At 43.6% G+C, this 20,625-nt stretch overlaps 2 protein-coding genes across 2 annotated transcripts; one reads left to right on the top strand and one right to left on the bottom strand.

Annotated features, from left to right (window-relative positions):
* The first annotated feature begins 212 nt into the window (after nt 1–212).
* On the top strand, nt 213–9,179 carry LOC121977255 (mediator of RNA polymerase II transcription subunit 27-like). The gene is made up of 8 exons (XM_042529844.1): nt 213–516; nt 1,673–1,753; nt 3,678–4,135; nt 5,556–5,615; nt 5,756–5,824; nt 7,673–7,716; nt 7,797–8,012; nt 8,859–9,179. The coding sequence occupies exons 1-7, from the start codon at nt 213–215 to the stop codon at nt 7,957–7,959; spliced, it is 1,179 nt and encodes a 392-aa protein (XP_042385778.1). The 3' UTR covers nt 7,960–8,012; nt 8,859–9,179.
* A 5,029-nt stretch (nt 9,180–14,208) lies between these two features.
* Nucleotides 14,209–14,646, bottom strand: LOC121977254. The gene is made up of 2 exons (XM_042529843.1): nt 14,488–14,646; nt 14,209–14,415 (listed from the first exon to the last, which is right to left on the bottom strand). The coding sequence occupies exons 1-2, from the start codon at nt 14,644–14,646 to the stop codon at nt 14,209–14,211; spliced, it is 366 nt and encodes a 121-aa protein (XP_042385777.1).
* Nucleotides 14,647–20,625: the final 5,979 nt, after the last annotated feature.

Below are 20,625 nucleotides of genomic sequence, written 5' to 3'. Positions count from 1 at the left end.
TACACGTAGGATAAACAATCGCACTAAATATATTTTATAAATATATTTTTATTTAAAAATGATCAACAGCTATTATTAAAACGATTTTTAAAAATAAAATATTTTTAAAAGTTTGCTTTAAATGGCATCGAGGGGAAATATATTCGCTTTCTTTACCTTGGCGAATTAATCTGCCTTATTAAGGGCTCTCAGGCAGGAGTAGGGGCGATATGATGGCGCAATTTCAGCAGTCAATCACCGCTGGGACGGCGGTTGCGACGACGCAGTCTCAGGATCTGATGGAATCGAATGGCGAAGTTTCTTCGCAGGCTCCTCCGAAGCAGGTGGCTCTGGCCATGGAGCGGCTGGCTTCCGCCGCCCGAATCATAGCCGACATTCGGCTTGGTGCCGACCGCTTGCTGGAGGCGCTGTTATTATCGGCCGACGATCCTCAGCAGTCGATTGACAGGGTCGCCCAGCTTCTCCGCAAGGAGGACACCTCGATGCGCCAGCACTTCAACGATCTCCGCGGACTCGGTGCTCTCTCCTCCCCATTCTCTTTCGTCGATCTTTTTTTTCCAGTTTATTATCCATATAGAACTTCGTGGTTTATCTCTCCCTGATCTACTGAGATCACTATACGATAAAGGCCGCGATTCTGCCAAGTACAATTCAAATTGCTTCATTTTGTTTCCTTAGGGTTTGAATCATTATCTTGATTTTTGGTTGCATTCAAACTGTTTGATTTTTTTCTCTTAGGATTTGAATCTTATTATTGATCTTTATCTGGTCACTTTTTTTTGTTGTTGTTGTATTCAAACTGTTTTTGTCATAGGCTTAGAATCTTGTTCTTGTTTTTTTTTTTCTAGTCCTTTTTTGTTCAATGTTACATCTGATTTCTTTTGTTTCTTGGTTATGATGTTGCTTCGTGGTTTCGGTAGGTTGACCTGTCAAGGATCGTTGTTGGTCCAAAATATAAGCATCTATCATCTCACATTGTTGTTGATTTAATTGTTGAATCCCTAGCCCATAGGTTTGGAACAAAATACATAATTCAGTGTGAACCTGCTCAGAGTATTATAACCATCCAGCATATTGTCTAGGAAATTGACATTCAAAAGAAAATTCAAGCTTTTTCCAGGTATATGAGTTATTAACAGTAGTAGTATATCACTCTTCTGTGAGTGAATGTCATGAGAATAAAACTATCACGCTTAAAGCTCTAGGTTTGGCTTATAAATGAAGAATTTTGCCAGTTTAATTTTGATTTGCAATACCACTTGTCCTACATTTACCGTTTTGAAAATAAACAGAAGTCTTCTGAGAAAGAGAAAAGAAAACTATAAGATCTTTGTTGTCTGCATCATCATCAACCTCTGTTAGTCCCAATTATTTGGGGTCAGTTACATAGATCTTATTCTTATATTGAATGTTGTGCAAGACTACACACTGATAATAATCAGATCTCTTAACTACAATTTATTTGTCTCCTCACACTCAATTAGACTCTTCGCTTCAACCTGTTTAGCTATAGTAAGTAGAAAGTTTATTATATTTTTTAACATTGCTGAACAAGTATTTCCATTATTTCAAACATTTTTCAGTATAAATTAATTTGTATTCTCTTCCTTTCTTAGGAAACCAACTGGAAGCTTCTGGGGTATTGAATGGGTCTACCAAGCTACGAGGTAATTCTTGGGGATTGCACATGCCCCTTGTTTGCCCGGATGGTGCAGTTGTTGCATATGCATGGAAACGACAACTTGCAGGACAGGCTGGTGCATCTGCTGTTGATAGGACTAGGTAGGATTTAATTGCAATGTTAGTTTACAATGAAGTATTTTCTCAGTGATTCTAGTACTTATTGTCTTTTCATAAATTTTGGTTTTAACTTTTATTTTTGACTCTTCATCTTTGTCAAGTTCAAGCTTCTGGTTTCATGTAGGTTACTATTTTTTACCATTAACAATTCGGATTTTTACTTTAAAAATATAAGAGTTAGTCATTTTCTCTATTTCTGTTGTTCCTTGGATATAAATATGATTGTCAACGTACTAGTCTTGTTACATTAAAATTGTCCTAAATCTTGTCTTGCTATTGGCTCTCAATGCAATGTACTACTCTGGTGCCTGCTATTTCAAGATACTTCATTGGTTGTAGGATGTCTTACCAATACACAATATTTCTAGTGCAGCAAACTACGGATAAAATATATGAATGAGTTTCAGTATCTTGATATTCTGGCAGGGTATTGTTCCCCATTTTGTTAAAAGATTTGACCTGGTAAATGCATTTGAATTGGCTTGTATCTGGGCCATAGTTGATATAATATAAAAGATCATGAATTTAAATGACTGAACATTGTCTGGTCATTTAAATTCTGATAGCTTATTGTGAAACTTCTGATGAAAAGATCAGTAGTTGAATAATTAATTGCCCTACCATGTATTGTACCAACAATTACTTCAACGCTCAGAAATTTTAGCAGATGTTGGAAATGGTATGGCGTAGCCCTACCTACTTTGTTGAAGCTATGAAAAAGTTTCATTATTTGTATTGCATTTCTAAGCACTTGCACTTCCATCTTCCATTCTGCCTATAGCTATCACTGCAATTAAGATTGAGAGGAGGATTAACAAAGAGAAATAAGGGAGGGGGAAATAAACAAATAAAGAAGCAATAGATGGATAGAGGTGAAAAGAAAGAAAAAAAAATTGTGAGAAGAAAATAATGACAGAACAAGTAGAGAGCCGCCTCAAACAGTACACTTTAGTTCATATTGGTGAATAATTGGACTGACATGCACCCAATTACCAATGTTATATATCCTGTTTCAATGTCAGGTTTGGTGGTTGGCTGGCACAACATCATTTTGGTGTCAATCAATGTATTGACTGTTAAGCACAGGAAGTGTTTGTCAGTATTGATTTGGTGGAAGGGGGGAGGAAGAGGAAGATGAAAGTGAGAATGAAGAAGGGGAGGAGGAAGAGAAAGATGAAGATGAGAATGAAAAAGGAGAGGAGGAAGATAATGATTAAGAGACGAACAAAAGAGGGAAGAGGAAGAGGAAAGAGAAAAGAAACAAGAGGTAATTCGTTACTTTACAATAGCTAGCTAGAGTTTCCTATTTACTAGACAATAGCTTCCATTTGGTCGTCCTTGTTTCAACACTAGTTTAACCGTATCCGACCTGCTCTCTTGTTTCAACACTAGTTTCAACGTTTCAGAATATTTTACTACCAATCTCTTAAATGAATATCTTCCTATGGAAACTTTCCATACCATTTACCTTGTCCTTTGTTACCCAGTTTTCATCATAGTTTCTCAATGCTGTGGCTGCTCCAGATGCCGGTTTTCAAGTGTGATAATTAAGATAATTCTTATGGCTACTATGAGGAATACAGGTTGATTTTCCTTGTTGATCCACATGGTTTATCTTCTCACCCTTCTTAGAGGAATACAGGTTAGACAAAAGGGGTAGCTTAGAGTCCCAAAACTTCCTTCTTATTCATGTGATGGAACAAGAAGCTACTGTTGCATCCAGACTGTTTTATCCATGATAATTGGAATTTGCTCTTAATGGAAGGGTTCTTAGAATTTTTTTGGAGTAAAAAGTCCACTGATATTGTCCTTACTTTAAAAGTTAAAATGGGAATGCCAGTAGAAATTTTATGATTCATTAATTATTTCCAGATTAGCTCTCAAGGCATTCACTGATCAGAAAAAGCGATTTTTCCCTCACCTAGAAGATGAAGTATCAGGAGATGGAGAGCCTGAAAATGCCAAAAAATGGTTAGACTCCCAAGGTTCTGTCAGGACTCGAAAAGCTGACCATAAGGAGAAGATGTCATTATTTGAGGTTCTCAAAGATTTGGAGTGTGAGTTCCCAAATATAAGAATCTTCACTTATCAGCGTCTAGATTGGTCAAAAAGAGCTTCTTCATTGTCCTCTATTGTAAGTGAAAATTCAGACTCATTTAAGAATCAGAGTTTGAATCACTCAAGCTACACAAGCGCTGGGGTATCTAATGTTGCTGTAGTAGATCAAGCAGCTGTGATTGAATTGCTGGTTCCTTTTATCTTCAGAGCTGTGGTATCATTGCATCCGGCAGGCTCCATAACCCCTGATGCCCTGGCATTTTTTTCTACTGATGAGGTACAATTAACGGGCTGTTTAATATTATCAATTAAGTTTACTTTTTGCTTCTTTCTTCTCTCAGACTCCCCTCAAGAGGCCTTTCTGCTCTTTTTTTCTCATCAATCTAATTTCCCTTAAACTTCAGTTTCCTTGGTTGGAAATCATTTGGTAGCTGTAGTTAATTTTTACTTTTCTCCAAACTTAATATTTGTTCAGGTTAATCAAGTTGAATATTATATTGCTGACCATCTTTATTTAGGCTTGGTTTAGAGAATCATTTCCCAAAGTGTTTCGGCCTTCAAAAGCATTTTGAGAGTTGATTAAGATGTGAAGTGAACTCATGTTCAAAGTGTTTTTATTCAAAGCACTGCATTTCTAAATTGCTTTCCAATGTTTCTTTTCCTAAGCAATTTTTGGATAGTAAAAAAAAATTAAATACTATAAATATAATTTTAAAATATAGTGAAAGACAATATTTTTAATATTTAAAAGTTAATGTTTAAATATTATTTAAATAATACAAAATAATCAAGTTTAAATTAGAATAAAATTAATATGTTAATAATGCATTAAATGATATTAAAATAAAATTAGAAAACATTTTAAAATATAATTTAATAAATAAAATAAAATGTTATTATTTAATAATTAATATTATAAGAATAACTCGTCAAAATAATAATTCAAATAACTAAGTAATATCATTATGATTAGTTTACTCTTTAAAATATATTATGATAATAAAGTATTACAAATATCAAAATCATTACCCTATTGAATAAACAAAAATTTAATATTATATGGAAATTTAAAATATTATATTAATGATTGAATATTTTTAATAAATAATTGGCTAAAAACATTTTAACATATAGGTGAACACTAACCTGGACAAAAAAATTAGTATTTTATAAACTATAATTAATATAATGGAAAGATCAATTCAATCAAAGAAATATTTGTTTTAAAATGGTGATATTACATAAATATTATTTTATATTTAAAATTAATAAAAAAAAATAAAAATGATGTGTATATAATTTATTTTAAGTTTTAATTGTTCATGTTTATTTTAATCATTTTGTTATACTGTCATTTTTATTTTAAAGCAAAAACTGTTTTCTAAAATATATTTTTACCAATCTAGATTGTAAGATTGTTTTTTCAAGCGATTTTGAGATTTAGGTCAACAAACACTTAACTACTATGCCAAATCCAGCCTTATTCACTTTGTGAGCCCACTCACTACTTTTTAATTGATTAAATTTTTGATTCAATGATTGCCATAATTTACATAGTGCTTGCGGATCAATATTTATTAGGAGGCCTGTTTCTAATCAATTCAACCATATCAAGCATGCATGCAATTGACATTTCAAGTAATCATCTCTTCTCTTTCATTTTTTCTTCTGTAATAATTGTGATTAAACTTTTCTAGGGTGGCAACTACATGCATTCAAGGGGTGTATCAGTACATCATGTGTTTAGACATGTCACAGTAAGTTTTCCATAGATTGATTTTTTTTCCTTGTGCTTAATTAACCTTTAAAATCCAGTTGGCAGAGTGAAATATGTTAACTCCTTCAGTTCTGTGAAGTGTTACAAATACATCATGCATTCAACTTTGTTCCTATGCAGGAGAATGCTGATAGAGCATTGCAGTACTTTCTCAGTGTGGAAAGTAATCATTCACTTACTCTACTTCTGGTATGTCTAACCCTCTTAGTAGGTGTCTAGGTATAGCTTTTGTAGTATGAGAATAGTGCCACATTTAGACCTTGTTTGTTTTAAAAAATTTCTTTTTGGAAAATAAATATTTTATAAATTATTTTCTTAACACATTTATATTTATTAGAGGTGAATGATGTGATAAATATATTTTTAATTTTTAAAGACTTTATTTTATTTTCTGAAAACTGCAAATTGAAAATAGATAAGGCCTTAATTTTTTATAAGATTCTCTAAATCTGCCTCTTTCGTGTCCGGACTCCATCAAGGATGTGTTTTCCTCCTTTAACTATGCTCCCGGTTGTAACATCACATGCATTATAACCTTGATTTTAAGATTGCATGAAAATGGTATAAGACAAGGTTACTGTAATACACAGAATGGTGTGGGTGCCTATGCTGTTTCAATTAGTCCTTGCTAAAAAAAATCCTAAAACTAAGCTAGTTTAGGTTGTTATTAAGAAAATCAATTTAAACAATTCAAAAAGATTGTATAATTGATATGTCCCACCTAATCAACGAGAAACACATTATCTAAACTGACCAATAAGCAAAATGTTCTCCTTGATGCAACATTCCAAAGTTTGTTATGTAAATTTTTTATCTATCAAGATTACTAATCCTGTCTGAAAGCGGTGAAAGCGGTGAAGGCGGTGAACTAGGGACGTGGCTCTGCGGTTGACCAAATGAAGATTTCACGCTGTCTTGCAACACAGAGAGCGTTAGTGTCGGGCCAGGGAAGGTGCCCTCGGCATTGGTCCTTCGACGTTGAAGTCAATGATCGGTTTGTGAGGAAGAAATAATGAAGACGAACAATAGCAAATTAGCGTGTAAAATTATAGAGCATCGCATACCTTCACTAGTGAATGGAAACTGCCTTTTATAGGGTCATTGCTGTATTTACGCATGCATCTCAAAACATTTGCACACTTCCCAAGTGTTTCTAAGAAAGGGCATGCCATAAAGTGCTTTTGTTACATTTCCTTAAATGAGCGCGCAAATCTTTGTGATTTGATATGCTAGAAGCTTCTAAAGTACGATTTGCTTACAATATATTTTCTGTCCTTTATGGCACAAACTTCCAAAATAGTAAGATATAGCGGGAACATGGGACCAGTGTTAGGTCGATCGGCCGTCACTTAGGGAGACCGCCGACTCGATCCTATGGGTTGTCATCGTTGACCCAGTCTTCACTCGGCCCCTTCCTTGACCGTAAAGGAATAGAGTGTCCGATCAGCTTACATCCCCGATCGACTGAAGCCGTCGGTTGGGTTACTCAATGATCCGCAACGAAGCTAGCCCGCCTGACCCGGGTTGAGATGCTAAGTCCAGTCGGACATTCACGTCCAACCGGCTACTTGGCCAACTCAGGCACGCCGCTTCAATTACTCCTTAACTTTGACCTCCACGTCAGCCGATCTTCACTCATTTTTTGGGGGTCCACCTTTTTCACCGTATCAATTACTGTATAAATTTTTAATCTCTTCTATCATTTTGTTGATTATTTTTTGATTCATCATATATATGATATGTTTTTTTTTTTCAATTGCTGTGGTTTTAATATTTGGTGAGCCATATTAGTTCTCCTTTTACATTTTTGAAAATAATCTTTTTTAGAAAACAAATATTCTCTTCTCATTTTATTTATTCTTAGATTTTCATTAATTCAAAAATAACTTAAATTAATCATTTTCTTCTCAATGCAAAGCTAATTGAATATTAAGGTTATATCAATCTCAAATGCATTGCGTAGTTTCACTAGGTTGATTTGTTGTTATACTTAATGGGTAAAGGCTTCTTTCATATTTAGCATTATATTTCTTGCAGCGTTGGATCTGCAGCCATCAAACATTATTTTCAAAAACATGCAGGTAATATAATGATATTTTTTTATACTATCCAATATCATATTAGTTGTTTCAGAAATTAACTGAAATCTTTTTATGCACAGTAAATGTGGTCGTCTTTTAAGGATGGACAAGTCACTAGCTTTGCTTTTGCCTCCTGTTCATCGTGCCTTTTGGGAAATGTCTGCATCCAATTCTAGCCAAATGAAATTGGCTCCAGATTCTGTTTCTGCTTATCATATTGGGTGTTCTGCTGATGAATTCTGATGAAATTAACACCTATTGTTGTCAGCTTAAAACGTCCTAAAATAGTGCTACTGGTAAGCATTTTGGAGACTTTCCTTTTACATCTGTACATGTTTTTGATTTTGGATCTTTTGCAGTTGTAGAAACTCAAGCACGATAACAGATTTGTATAAAGTTTTCCATTTATTTTATACTGTTTGTTTATTGGTGTTGTATTGACATATTACTTAATTGTAGTAAGCATGAGCATGCAATGAGAATTTCTTAGGTCTATGTAAGATAGATCATAATCAAGATCATAGTTGAAGTAGCACAGAGACAAAACTCTCACATTGACTGAGAACAACACTTATGAAGAGAGGAACGTTATTAAATTAATGGTTGGGGGATTATGGTCCCTTTTAGAGATTCTAACAAAAAAAAATCCAATAAATTTAAATATTATAGGGAAAATAAGTTTTTACCTAACTGGACTCAATCAAACTTGGAACAAATCTAGTGTGGATCCCTGTATCGACATCAATATATCCCCTGTAGATTCCTGTATTCTTCACTTCATTGACATCAATAAGATCCTTTGCAAACACAGATGAAGAGAAGAGTAGGCTTATGGCTATTTACTGTCTTTAACTCTTTCTCTCACAAACTAGTCTTAGGATTGAGCTTCTCCCAGGATGGCATATTCTTTTGTTCTCCCTACCTATCTCTTCCTAATTTTCTGTATCGATTTGCTCAGAATGATTATTCGTCACTAATAGACCATGTTAAATTTCCAGGAGTTGGTTGTTGTAGGCAATCAAACTTTATTCTTCTAACTACTGCCCAGCTACCTACTTATTTTTCAATCATTTATGTTAACACAACACTTCAACCAACTGTATTCATTGATAATTCCTTTTACTATTTTCTTTTGGCAACAGATGAAATCTGGCTAAATCTATCGACATCTTCGAGGAGACAATATCAAGTCATCCATAGGCTTCTTGAAGGCACATAATTAAGCTGAACCAACCAATAGGAAGAGGGAAGTCAGATTTAACTAGTGTTTTTCCTCTCTCCAAACAATTTTTTGAGTATTTAGTTTGCTGAGGTGAGATCAAAGTTGTCATTTCCTTTTTGTGTGGCAACTCTGAGTAGTTGTTGCCCAATCTAGTTTCCATGACAGATGAGACTTAACATGTGACCTAGACGTTCTGTAAATCCCTCTCTCTCTTCATTGATCTATGAACATTGAATGGCAATCGTATCTTCGCAGAATTGTATAATATTTTTGTAAAAACGTCTTTATGGTGGTTTATATATAGAGTTCAGATCCTTTGTCCTAAACTCTCGTATCTCCTCATTGATCGGATGGTTATGACATCCTTGAGGTGTGTGTGGCATTTTCGTGGTGTGCATGACATCCTTGAGATGTGATTTAGCTCATCTGATTAGTCAGCGGGATAGAGGGGACACGGGAGTTTGGGACAACGGATACGAACTTTATATATAATGGATGTTTATTGAATTTTTTTTAAGAAGATTATGTATTTTTTAAAAAAATTGAAAAGAACTGTTTTAAATTAAAATTAGCCATGTAAGATATTTTTAATGTACCAAAAATATTAATTTGGACTAAAAAAAAATATGCTAAGGGTCTTATTGAGAATTTTAAGAAGAATATGCTGTTTTTAATTTTAAAAGATAAATTTTGTGTTAAAATTACGCATTAATCTGCAACAACTATAGAATTCATTTTGACAGATAAAAATATTTTATTTTTTTAATATAACATAAAATATATAAGGATGCTTTTTTGTAGATCCACGAAAAATATGTTGATACAAAATAAAATAATAACAGATGCGGCTATATATATATATATATTTTTTGTTTCTATCCAAGTGCGAGTAGAAGGACGTTGGAAAATTGATGTTTATGTTGATTGGATGTTGACTGAAGGTGATACAGATCTCCAACGAGCTAAGCTTGTAATCACAGAGTCGTTAATGCCGAGTCGAGGAGGGGTTCCCCGACGATAGCCCTCCGACGCTCAAGTTAGCTACCGGCGACAAGCAAATGAAGTAGAGAAGAAATGAGCAGCAGTGTGACTGTAGCTACTGTAATGAAAAACATACCTCCGATGAAGCTTTAGGGCTTTTAATATAGAGCTCCCGGGAGGCGCGCGCGCTTCCCGAAGTGTGCACACTTCCCAAAGCATACATGGAAAGACCGTGTCAGAAAAGCGTATCTGACGCCATACCTTAACAGCCCGGGCATATCCCTGACGTGACAGTGGAAGCTTTCATCGTACGATTTTCTATCTGACCACGTCGCCGACCATGCCGCCTGTCGATGACACTGATCCCTAGGAAGATATTGTCAACTGCTCCTTTGTCTGTTATTGGGATGAGCGGGAGGGTCGCTCGGCCAGTCTGCCGTCTGGGTGATGCAACAACTGGGTCGAGCGTCCCGAGCGGGAGAGTCACTCGGCTAGTCTGTCGTCCGGGTGATACAATAGTCGGGTCGAGCGTCCGCTCGGCCAATATCTTGCTAGTTGGCTCCCTCCATCAGGCGAGGGAGCCCTGTCTACCAAGTCGAGGTTGCATCCACTGTTTGGCCGAGCGAGATGGATGCTCGGCCTTCGTGCCCCCCTGGTTGAGCCTCATGAGCGTCGGAAGCTCGGTGTCTGACAGAGCTATCGGACCGTCTACTCTTCCTGCTGACCACGGAGGTAATTCGCCCCATCGGATGGCCGCCTAACATTGACCACTTTGACCTCCTGTCGGGCCCTAACTTACCACTGGATTACGTGTCTCCCTATCAAGTCTAGTCGAAGGAGACTGCAAGTCCGACTGACTGGACAAGTGGTCTGGTGACCCATTAGCCGATCAGCCAATGGGTTGGTTGGATCTCGATCGGCCCGTGTAGGACTAATCTTTCTCAGCCGATCAGCACTTTGAGCCTTCATACTTGGATTTTTTTCCTCATCGCCCCCGGAGGGGCGCGAGCCGGGCGGTCAATGCTGACGTTGCCCAAATCTCCTCGGAATACGCGTAAATCACTCCCATTAAGGCCGAGCACGCGCCCACACCCATTAAATGCTGCCCTGTGGGAGGACGCCACGTGTCGTCGGCGCAACCACTGCACGTCCAAGGTGACAGCTGCTGATGTGACGTTTAGCAGTTCGAATTCAACAGTCGGATGTACGCTCCGAGTCTCGTGCCCTATATCAGACGGCTCTGGTCCGCCGTGCCCCTCTTTATAAAGCCTCAGCGTCGCCATTTCTTCCTCTGCGTTTTCTTCATGCTCTCCGACGATTTTGCCCTGGCGGTTCTTCTGTGTCCAGTGCTTTGGTGATCCTCGTCTCTTTGCTGCGGAGATTCCTTGCACCCTGTGGTGGTCCTCTCCTTCTCGTAAGCTTTCCCTCTTCATTGTTGCTTTCCCGTTGCTTCTTTTCTACCACCGTATTTTCCAGCTTTCTATGTTTTCCGGCCATCTTTTCCTTCGAGCCTTCTGCTTTTTCATTTCTCGGCCATGGCAAGTTCCTCACAGCCGTCCGACCCCGCTCCCGGTCTCTGGTATACTACCATGGAGACCCGGTTCGATGCGGGCGACGCCGCAAGTTTGATAAACACTTTCGACCTTCCTTCCGACCATGAAATAGTTCTAGCCTCTCTGTCCAATCGACCCAATGACCCGTCGGTCGACACAGTCTGTTTCTTCCGAGACCAATTTATGGTCGGTCTTCGGTTTCCCATCCACCCTTTCATAACCGAGGTCTACAACTACTTTTGTGTCCCCCTCACCCAGCTCGTCCCCAATTCCTTCCGTTTGCTGTGTGGCGTGGCAGTGTTGTTCCGAATGCACAGCATTCCACTGACCCCTCAGGTCTTCCACTACTTTTATTACCCCAAACAGTCCGAGCTGGGCACTTACTTGTTCCAATCTCGCATCGGTCTGGTCTTCTTTGATAAAATGTCCTCCTCCAACAAACACGGGAAGGAGTATTTCTTCTTTCTGAGACTCCCCGAGTGGCCAAGCTTCCGGACCAAATGGCAGGTCGGGCTTCCTTTTCAACCTGATTTGAAGAGGTACAAGACCCGGCCGGACTACCTCCATGCTGCTAATATGTTGGCCGGCCTGAAGTTCGACATTCATAAGTTGCTACTAGAGGGTGTGATGTACACGTTCGGGCTAAGTCCGATCCGAACGAAGCTCCCGAGCAGCCTAGGTATAAAATTCCTCAACCTTCTTCTTTTGAGTCTAACTGATTCTGTTCTTCTTTTATAGCCGACATCATGATGCACGGCCTGGCGGCCGGCATAATGAAGGCTAAGCAAGCTGAGATTGAAGCAACGACTGCCAAGGAGATGGAGCGGCTTGGATTAACCCCTATCGACTCACAAGAGGGCATGATTGGGGAGACCACAACTGTGGGTGACGGGACTGCCGAGCGGACTCCCAGCACAGGAGGGGCGACCGGCCCAGGATCGGTCCGAGAAGCACCACCCGTCATCCCTGTTGAGGGTTCGGGGTCCTCGGGTAATAAAGTACCGCTCTCCCGCAAGAAGCGCCGAACGAACACACCTTCCCGTTCCGCCACCTCAGCCGTCCAAGCTTCTGGAAGGGGAGGCACCCCGTCTCCAGCCGCTCCCCGTAACATTGGAGGTCACTTCCTCCAAGCAGACTCTATCTTTGGCTGAGCTATTGGAGTCGCTCGTCGTTCAGTCGATCACTTCTTTGTCGCCAGCTAGGCGGAAGGTGACACGGTCCGCTATCCTGCCAGTCCCTCCTGCTCAAGCTTCCGGCCCGTCGACCTCCGCTCAATCGGCGCCGAGCAGGAGACAATCCATCATTGCCATGCTTCACCTTCCGACGGAGGACCTTCTGGCGCCGGGCGACCAACCCAGCTCTCCTCAGCATCAAGTCTACATTCGCGGTCGGCTCGCCCGCATCTGGGAGGAAGCAAGGGCATGAGCGGCTATGAAACCCCCCGGCGCGCTTACCGATAGTCACCTGGAGATGTCCACCGGGGTTAGTATTCTCAACTATCAACTCATGATTTACCTCCGATCGGCACTAATGCTTGCTTGTAGTTCTGGGTGGAGAACATCGTCATGTGCCAGCGGTTGGCTCAGGTGGAAGATGAGCTGAAGAGGCTCAAGATTTCTGGAGCTTCCTCCTCCTAGGGGCCACCGACCGCACGCCTGCAAGCTGACCTGAAAAAGGCCCAACAACTTCTTGCGGAGGAGCAGCAGAAATCGACCGAGCAGGCCAGCAGACTGGGCCAGATCGAGGCACAATTGAAGACCTACGATCATAAACTCGAGTTGGCTTCCAAAAGGAAACAACGAGCCATCGTCGATCTAGAGCGGAAAAACCAGGATGTTCGGCAGTTGGCCGAGAAGCTGAAGAAGGCCGAGGACTCCCTGGTTGCCGAGTGGGAGAGCCGCTCAGCTAAGGAGGGGGAGCTTCAGGGTCAAGTGAAGCGCCTTAAAGAGGATCTGGGGGCCTCCCGGACGGCGTTGACAGCCTACCAGGAGGCTGAACCGGGCCACTTCGCGGTTCTGAGGCAGCAGTACCTTTGCTCGGACCAATTTCTGGAGAAGGCGACCAATCAGATTGTCCACTCGTTCGAGCTGGCCATCGACGCTACGCTCATCTAGCTGAAGACGAACGACCATATTTCTGAAGCTCTGTCTGACAAGGATGTCGATCGCGTCCAACTCCTCGAGTCCATTCCCGATGAAACCTTTGATTATATTGAGTGAGCGAGGGACTTGTAGAGAGCATATTTTTGCAAGCTTTAAATGTACTCCTACCGTTCGGCAGTGTTTAACCTATTATCACTGAAATCTTTTTGTGCCCTTTCTTCGTATGTTATCTTTCTGCTTGTATTCGGCTATGTAGTTTCGATCGATTATTACGACCGTACTTTCAGTATTGAAAGATTCGCTAGGATCATACCTCCGGGGTTTATAGTCGCCACTCGACTTTGGGGTTTAACGTCACCGCTCGACGATTTGGTGAAGACCGGGGTTTAAGGTCGCCGCTCGACCGTCGATGGAGACATGGGTTTAACGTCTCCGCTCGACGATTTGGTGGAGACCGGGGTTTAAGGTCGCCGCTCGACCGTCGATGGAGACATGAGTTTAACGTCGCCACTCGATGATTTGGTGGAGACATGGGTTTAACGTCGCCGCTCGACAAGAATTTTGATAACCTTATTCTTTTTTCATTCCAATCCTGCGCTTAAAGGAAACAAGCAAAAAGGAGAGTACACATCAATTACATTGGCGCACCTTTCATCCAACACGGTACGGCTAGAGATGGTTCGCGCTCCAAGGATGTTCTAGTTGCCGTCCCGTCTTCATCCTCTAGGTAGTAGGCTCCGGAGTAGAGCTTCTCCACGACTTTGAATGGTTCAGCCCATGGAGCTTCTAGTTTAGTGATATCGCCGACCGGCTTCACCTTATTCCACACGAGGTCGTCGACCTGGAACGACCTCAGGATCACTCGTCGATTGTAGTTCTACCTCATCCTTTGCCTATAAGCCATCAGCCAAACGATTGCTTTATCGCGAGTCTCATCCACGAAGTCCAGCTCCAGAAGCCTCCGCTCAGCGTTATCTTCGCTATAGTATTGTACCCAATTGGATTCGACCCCGACTTCAACCGGGTCGACCGCTTCACCGCCGTATACAAGGTGGAACGGGGTTACACCCATGCCTTCCTTAATGGTCGTGTGGATTGCCCATAACATGCCAGGGAGCTCGTCCACCCAGCTCCCTCCGATATGGTCCAGCCGAACTCGCAAAATCCATAAGATCTCCCGATTGGCGACTTCAGTCTATCCGTTGCTCTGCGGGTATGCCACAGAGGTGAAGGCCTGTTGGATGCCATACTCCTCGCACCACTCCTTGAGTTTCCGTCCGACGAACTGTCTTCCATTATCAAAGACGAGTCGACGCGGAATGCTGAATCGACAGATGATATGCTTCCAGATGAACTTTTGGACCATCTGCTCGGTTATTTTCGCCAACGGCTCGGCTTCAATCCACTTGGAGAAGTAGTCTACCGCGACAAGTAAACATTTTTGCTGCCCGGTCGCCATGGGGAAGGGTACCACAATATCATGCCTCATTGGTCAAAAGGGCACGACACAGTGTAAGCATTCATCTCTTCGGTCGGTCGGTGGGAGACATGGTGGTACTTCTAGCAGGACAAGCAGTTAGCTACTGTCCGAGCGTCATCCTCCTGTAGAGTCGGCCAGAAGTACCCTGCCAACAGAATCTTCCTTGCTAGCATCCGACCGCCCGGATGCCCCCTACAGGAGCCTTGGTGTACCTCCCATAGTATATAGTCGGCGTCCTCTGATCTGATACATTTAAGCAATGGCCTGGAGAAGACCTTCTTATAGAGCTGGTCCCCGACGATGGTGAAACGACCGACTCTTCTTCTCAATAAGTGGGCTTCCTCCCGATCGGACGATGTAGCTCCAGATTTCAGAAACTCTGTTATGGTCATTCTCCAATCTCCAGGGAAAGTGAGCCCCTCCATCCGATCGACGTGCGCCACCAGGATACTTGCTCAATCGGCTGAGTAATGACGATCGGCGAGAGTGAGCTCGCCAATTTGGTCAGCTCGTCCGTCGCTTGGTTCTCCGCTCGGGGGATCTTCTGGAATATTACCTCCTGAAAGTTTACCTTCAACTTTTCGAAGGCTTCGGCGTACAACTTGAGTCGTGTATTACTAATCTCGAATGCTCCCACCAGATGTTGTGCGGCTAATTGAGAATCAGAATGGATAAGCACCCTGCCAGTGCCGACGTGCCGAGCGGCTTGTAGGTCAGCCGGCGATAAGAGCCTCATACTCGGCTTCGTTGTTAGTTGCCCGGTACTCTAATCGAACGAACAACTGCACCCGCTCTTCTTGTGGGGAGATAAGCAGTATGTCAATCCCACTACCCTGCCGGGTGGATGACCCATCCACATATATTTTCCAGATCGAGTCGGGTTCAGGGTTTTGTACCTCCGTGACAAAGTCGGCCAAGGACTACGCTTTGATGGTCGTTCTAGGCTGATATTGGATATCGAACTCGTTGAGCTCCGTTGTCCATTTGATCAGCCAACCGGATGCCTCTAGGTTAAGCAGGATTCTTCCCAGAAGGTTGTTGGTCATTACCACGATAGTGTGAGTGAGGAAATAAGAACGAAGCCTCCGAGCGGCGAGTACCAATGTAAAAGCGAGCTTCTCAAGATCGGTGTAGCGAGATTCAGCATCCTTTAATATATGACTCAAGAAGTACACTGGTTATTCCTCGCCGTTCTGCCGAACCAACGCCGAGCCGACAGCGTGCTCGGTCGAGGACAAATAGATCCGGAGCGGTTCACTGGCAATAGGCTTAGCTAATACAGGTAGTGAGTTCAGATATGCTTTAAGTTCCTCGAAGGCTTGGTCACACTCCTTGTCCCACTGAAACTTGGTGGCTCGACGCAGAATCTTGAAGAAAGGAAGGTTTCGGTCGGACGACTTGGAGATGAATCGTGATAATGCTGTTATCCGATCGGTGAGGCGCTGAGCTTCCCTCAAGTTTCTTGGTGGTGGCATATCTTGGAGTGTTTTTACCTTGCTGGGGTTTGTCTCAATGCCCCGCTCGGTGACGATATACCCCAGGAAGCGTCCACTTTTAGTGCTGAACAAACACTTCTGAGGATTTAACTTTATTTCATATGTCCGGAGGGTCTTGCAGGTCTCCTTGATATCTGCACAGAGATCGGCAGCTCGGAGGGATTTAATTAATATATCGTCGACATATACCTCCATGTTGCGGTCGATCTGTCGCCGGAAGACTTTATTCATCATCTTCTGGTAGGTGGCTCCTGCATTCTTCAAGCCGAACGATATTACGTTGTAGTAGTAGGTACCATCGGCGGTGATGAAGCTGACTTTCTCTTGGTCTTCGCGGGGCGAGCGACACTTGATGATATCCCTGATATGCGTCCAGCATGCATATCAGCTCGCACCCGACCGTGGAGTCTACCATCTGATCGATCTTGGGCAAGGGATAGAAGTCCTTCAGGCACACCTTGTTAAGATCCCGGAAGTCGATGCAGACCCTCCATTTATTGCCCGGCTTGGAGACCAGCACCACATTGGCGAGCTAGCTCGGAAACTAAACTTCGCGTATGTGGCCGACCACCAGTAGCTTCTCAATCTCCGTTCGGATAATCAGGTTCTGTTCAACACTGAAGTCTCTCTTTCTCTGCTTCACCGGTCGAGCGTCCGATCAGACGTGGAGCTCATGCTGCGCAACGCTCGGGGAAATGCTGGGCAACTCATGTGTTGACCATGCGAAGATATCATGGTTCTTCTGAAGACATCTTATTAGCTCGACCTCCAAATCAGACGCTATGAAGGTCGTCGCCTCTGCTCGGCCTGGATGTATCTGTATTTCTTCTTTCTCCTCATAAAGCAAAGTAGGGGGCTTCTCAGTTATGGCGCTTACCTCCATCCGGGGTGTTTTCCGAGCGGACTTTGCCTTGGTCTTGACCATCTCGACATAGCATCTCTGAGCGGCCAGCTGATCCCCCTTTACTTCTCCCACTCGATCTTCTACCGGGAACTTAATCTTCTGGCAGAAGGTTGAGACGACCGCTCGGAATTCATTGAGAGTCGATCGGCCCAAAATGACATTGTAGGCTGACTGGGCATCTACTGCGATGAAGTTGGTGGCCCTTGTCCTCCAAAGTGGTTCCTCCCTGAGCGAAATGACCATCTTGATCTGGCCGATCGGCAAGACTTCATTGCTAGTGAACCCGTATAGAGGGGTAGTCTTGGGCAACAACTCGCCTCGGTCAATTTGAAGGTGGTCGAATGCTTTCTTGAAAATGATGTTAACCGAGCTGCCTGTGTCAACGAATATACGATGAATAGTGTAATTGGCGATTACCGCTCGAATAATGAGTGCATCGTCGTGCAGCACTTCAACACCTTCGAGGTCACGGGGGTCGAAGCTGATCTCGGGCCCACTGGCCTGCTCCCGACTGCAGCCCACCGTATGGATTTCCAACCGCCGAGCGTGTGACTTCCTAGCTCGGTTGGAATCCCCGTCGGTCGGCCCGCCAGCTATGTTGTTGATCTCCCCTCGAGCAGCATTGCTCCTGTTCTCCCCCTCCCAAGAGGACGACCTGTTTTGCTCCCGCCCGGCTCTCGTCGGCTCTGGGCTCCTCCGGTGAGGCTGCCTTGGGGATCGCCTTGCTTCCTCTCGCCGATCGGAATGATGATACTCGTGTCGCCGGCCAGGAGAGGGGGATCGACGACGATAACTCCTAGGCGTCGGTTGAGCGACCGGGTTGAATCCGCGACAGTCGCGGGTGTTGTGAGTTGCAGACTGATGAAACGAGCAAAACAAAGGGGTCCATACCTTCCCCTTTGGTTTCGGACGCTTAGCGGCAACATGTTGGACGACGTGTGACCTTGCTTCCTGGTGTGGGCGTACTCCTTCGGCTTGGGGCCCTCTCGGAGGTTGATGGTTGACCGGCGGCCTTCGTTCGATCCCCGAGGGCGGCTCGGATGGCGCCTCCTTCCTTCTTGCTGCTTGAGCTTCCTCTACATTGATATACTCGTTGGCCTTCTTCAGCATGTGATCGTAGTCGCAGGGCGGCTTCCGGACGAGCGATCGGAAGAAGTCACCATCCACGAGCCCTTGCGTGAACGCATTCATCATGGTTTGGGACGAGACTGAGGGAATATCCATCGCCACTTGGTTGAAGCGCTGGATGTAGGCTTAGAGAGTCTCTCTCCAACCCTACTTCATGGAGAACAGGCTGACGTTGGTTTTCTGATAGCGTCTGTTGCTCGCGAAGTGGTGGAGGAATGTCGTTCGGAAGTCTTTAAAGCTTCTAATCGACCCGTCCGGCAACCTCCGAAACCACCGTTGCGCCGAGCCGGAGAGAGTGGCGAGAAAAACTCGACACTTGACTCCATCTGTGTACTGATGAAGGGTAGAAGCGTTATCGAACTTACCGAGATGGTCGTCCGGGTCAGTCGACCCGTTATACTCTCCGATTGTCAAGGGAGCGTAGTGTCTCGGCAGTGGATCCTACAGAATGGCCTCGAAGAATTGTCGGTTGATCCTTTCGGGCGAAGAATCAGCTCGAGGCGCTTTGCCCCTTCTTGCCTCCCGAACGGGAGCCTCGTCTGAAGAACCCCTGTCTTGATTGGCCTGAGCAATCTTCGAGGGCGTCTGAAATAACGCCCGGTGAAATGGAATGGGCGCCGGCGGAATTTCTCCTGGAGTGCCAGTCGGCATCTTGTTCTGTCCCTATACGGAGAGTGGCTTTGGTCGGTCCTCATGTGCTGCTCGGCCTCCCGAGGCCGACGGCGCTTGCTGCGCCAAACGATCGGCTATTGCCTTTTGCTACTGCTGTTCGACTATCTTTGTCGCCCGCACTTGAATGAGCGCATCGAGCTCCTCTTGAGTGAGCGCCACGATGTGGAGGCGTACGTCTAGCTTCTTCCATTTCCTCAGCTCGGATTCAGGTGCGTTCCCACAGATGATACCAAATTTGTTCCTGTCTGAGTGTGAGTAGAAGGACGCTGGAAAGATGACGCTTACGTTGACAGAGTGTTGACTGAAGGTGATGTGGACCTCCAACGAGCTAAGCCTGCAACAACAGAGTCGTTAGTGCCGAGCCGAGGAGGGGTTCCCCGGCGATGGCCCTTCGACGCTCAAATCAGCTACCGGCGACAAGCAAATGAAGTAGAGAAGAAAGGAGCAGCAGCGTGACTGTATCTATAGTGATGAAAAACATACTTCCGATGAAGCTTTGGGGCTTCTTATATAGAGCTCTCGGGAGCCGCGCGCACGCTTCCCGAAATGTGCACGCTTCTCAAAGCATACCTGGAAAGGTCGTGTCGGATCGTCTACTCTTCCTGCTGACCACGGAGGTAATTCGCCCGATCGGACACTCGCCTAACATTGATCACTTTGACCTCCTGCCGATCGGGCTCTACTTTACCGCCGGATCATATATATCCAAAATTTAAGGAACTTATCAGTTTAAGGACGAAAAAGATAATTTTGTTCACCCGATGCTCTTAAACAAATTATATATCGAACGAACTTCACATGTGAGAGGATGTTTAATTAACAAGGAAATGAATATTGCAGAAATCAATCTTTATTTAATGAAATAATTTTATGATCTAAGTGTTGGGGATTGGACGGCCAGCTTGAAGGGGGGTTGGATAGACGGCGCCCCCAAATACTCGCTTCTTTCTACAACGTTAGTGCACAAGCGGAAATGCAAACAAAGCAAGTAGAAAGCTAAATACTAAAGGAAAGAATGCAAACCAAGCTACACGATCATTTACGTAGTTCGGAGATAAGACTCCTACTCCACGGCTGTCCGTAAGGTGGACAATCCCTATCCGTCGGTGGATTACTCCCCGGAAGACCTCCAGCTAGCTCACGTAGCTCCTTGTGGGTGGAGAAATCTCACCACAACTCTTACCAAGGACTTTTGAGAAGTTAGAGCACTGGTAGACTACTAATAAGGGTTAACCATCTCTATTTCGTCAACTATAACCAAGCTCCCAAGCTCTGGTTATATAGGTCGCGGGTTGAAAACCCCGCCTACTAATCGACTGCCAAAACATGCAGTCGACTGTCCTCTGTGGAAATTCGACCGTTACATCCCAA

This window comes from Zingiber officinale, chromosome 4B (assembly GCF_018446385.1).
Source record: "Zingiber officinale cultivar Zhangliang chromosome 4B, Zo_v1.1, whole genome shotgun sequence".
Taxonomy (NCBI): Eukaryota; Viridiplantae; Streptophyta; class Magnoliopsida; order Zingiberales; family Zingiberaceae; genus Zingiber; species Zingiber officinale.
The sequence above is the reverse complement of the archived record's forward strand: the minus strand, read 5'-3'. Positions and strand labels throughout refer to the sequence as shown.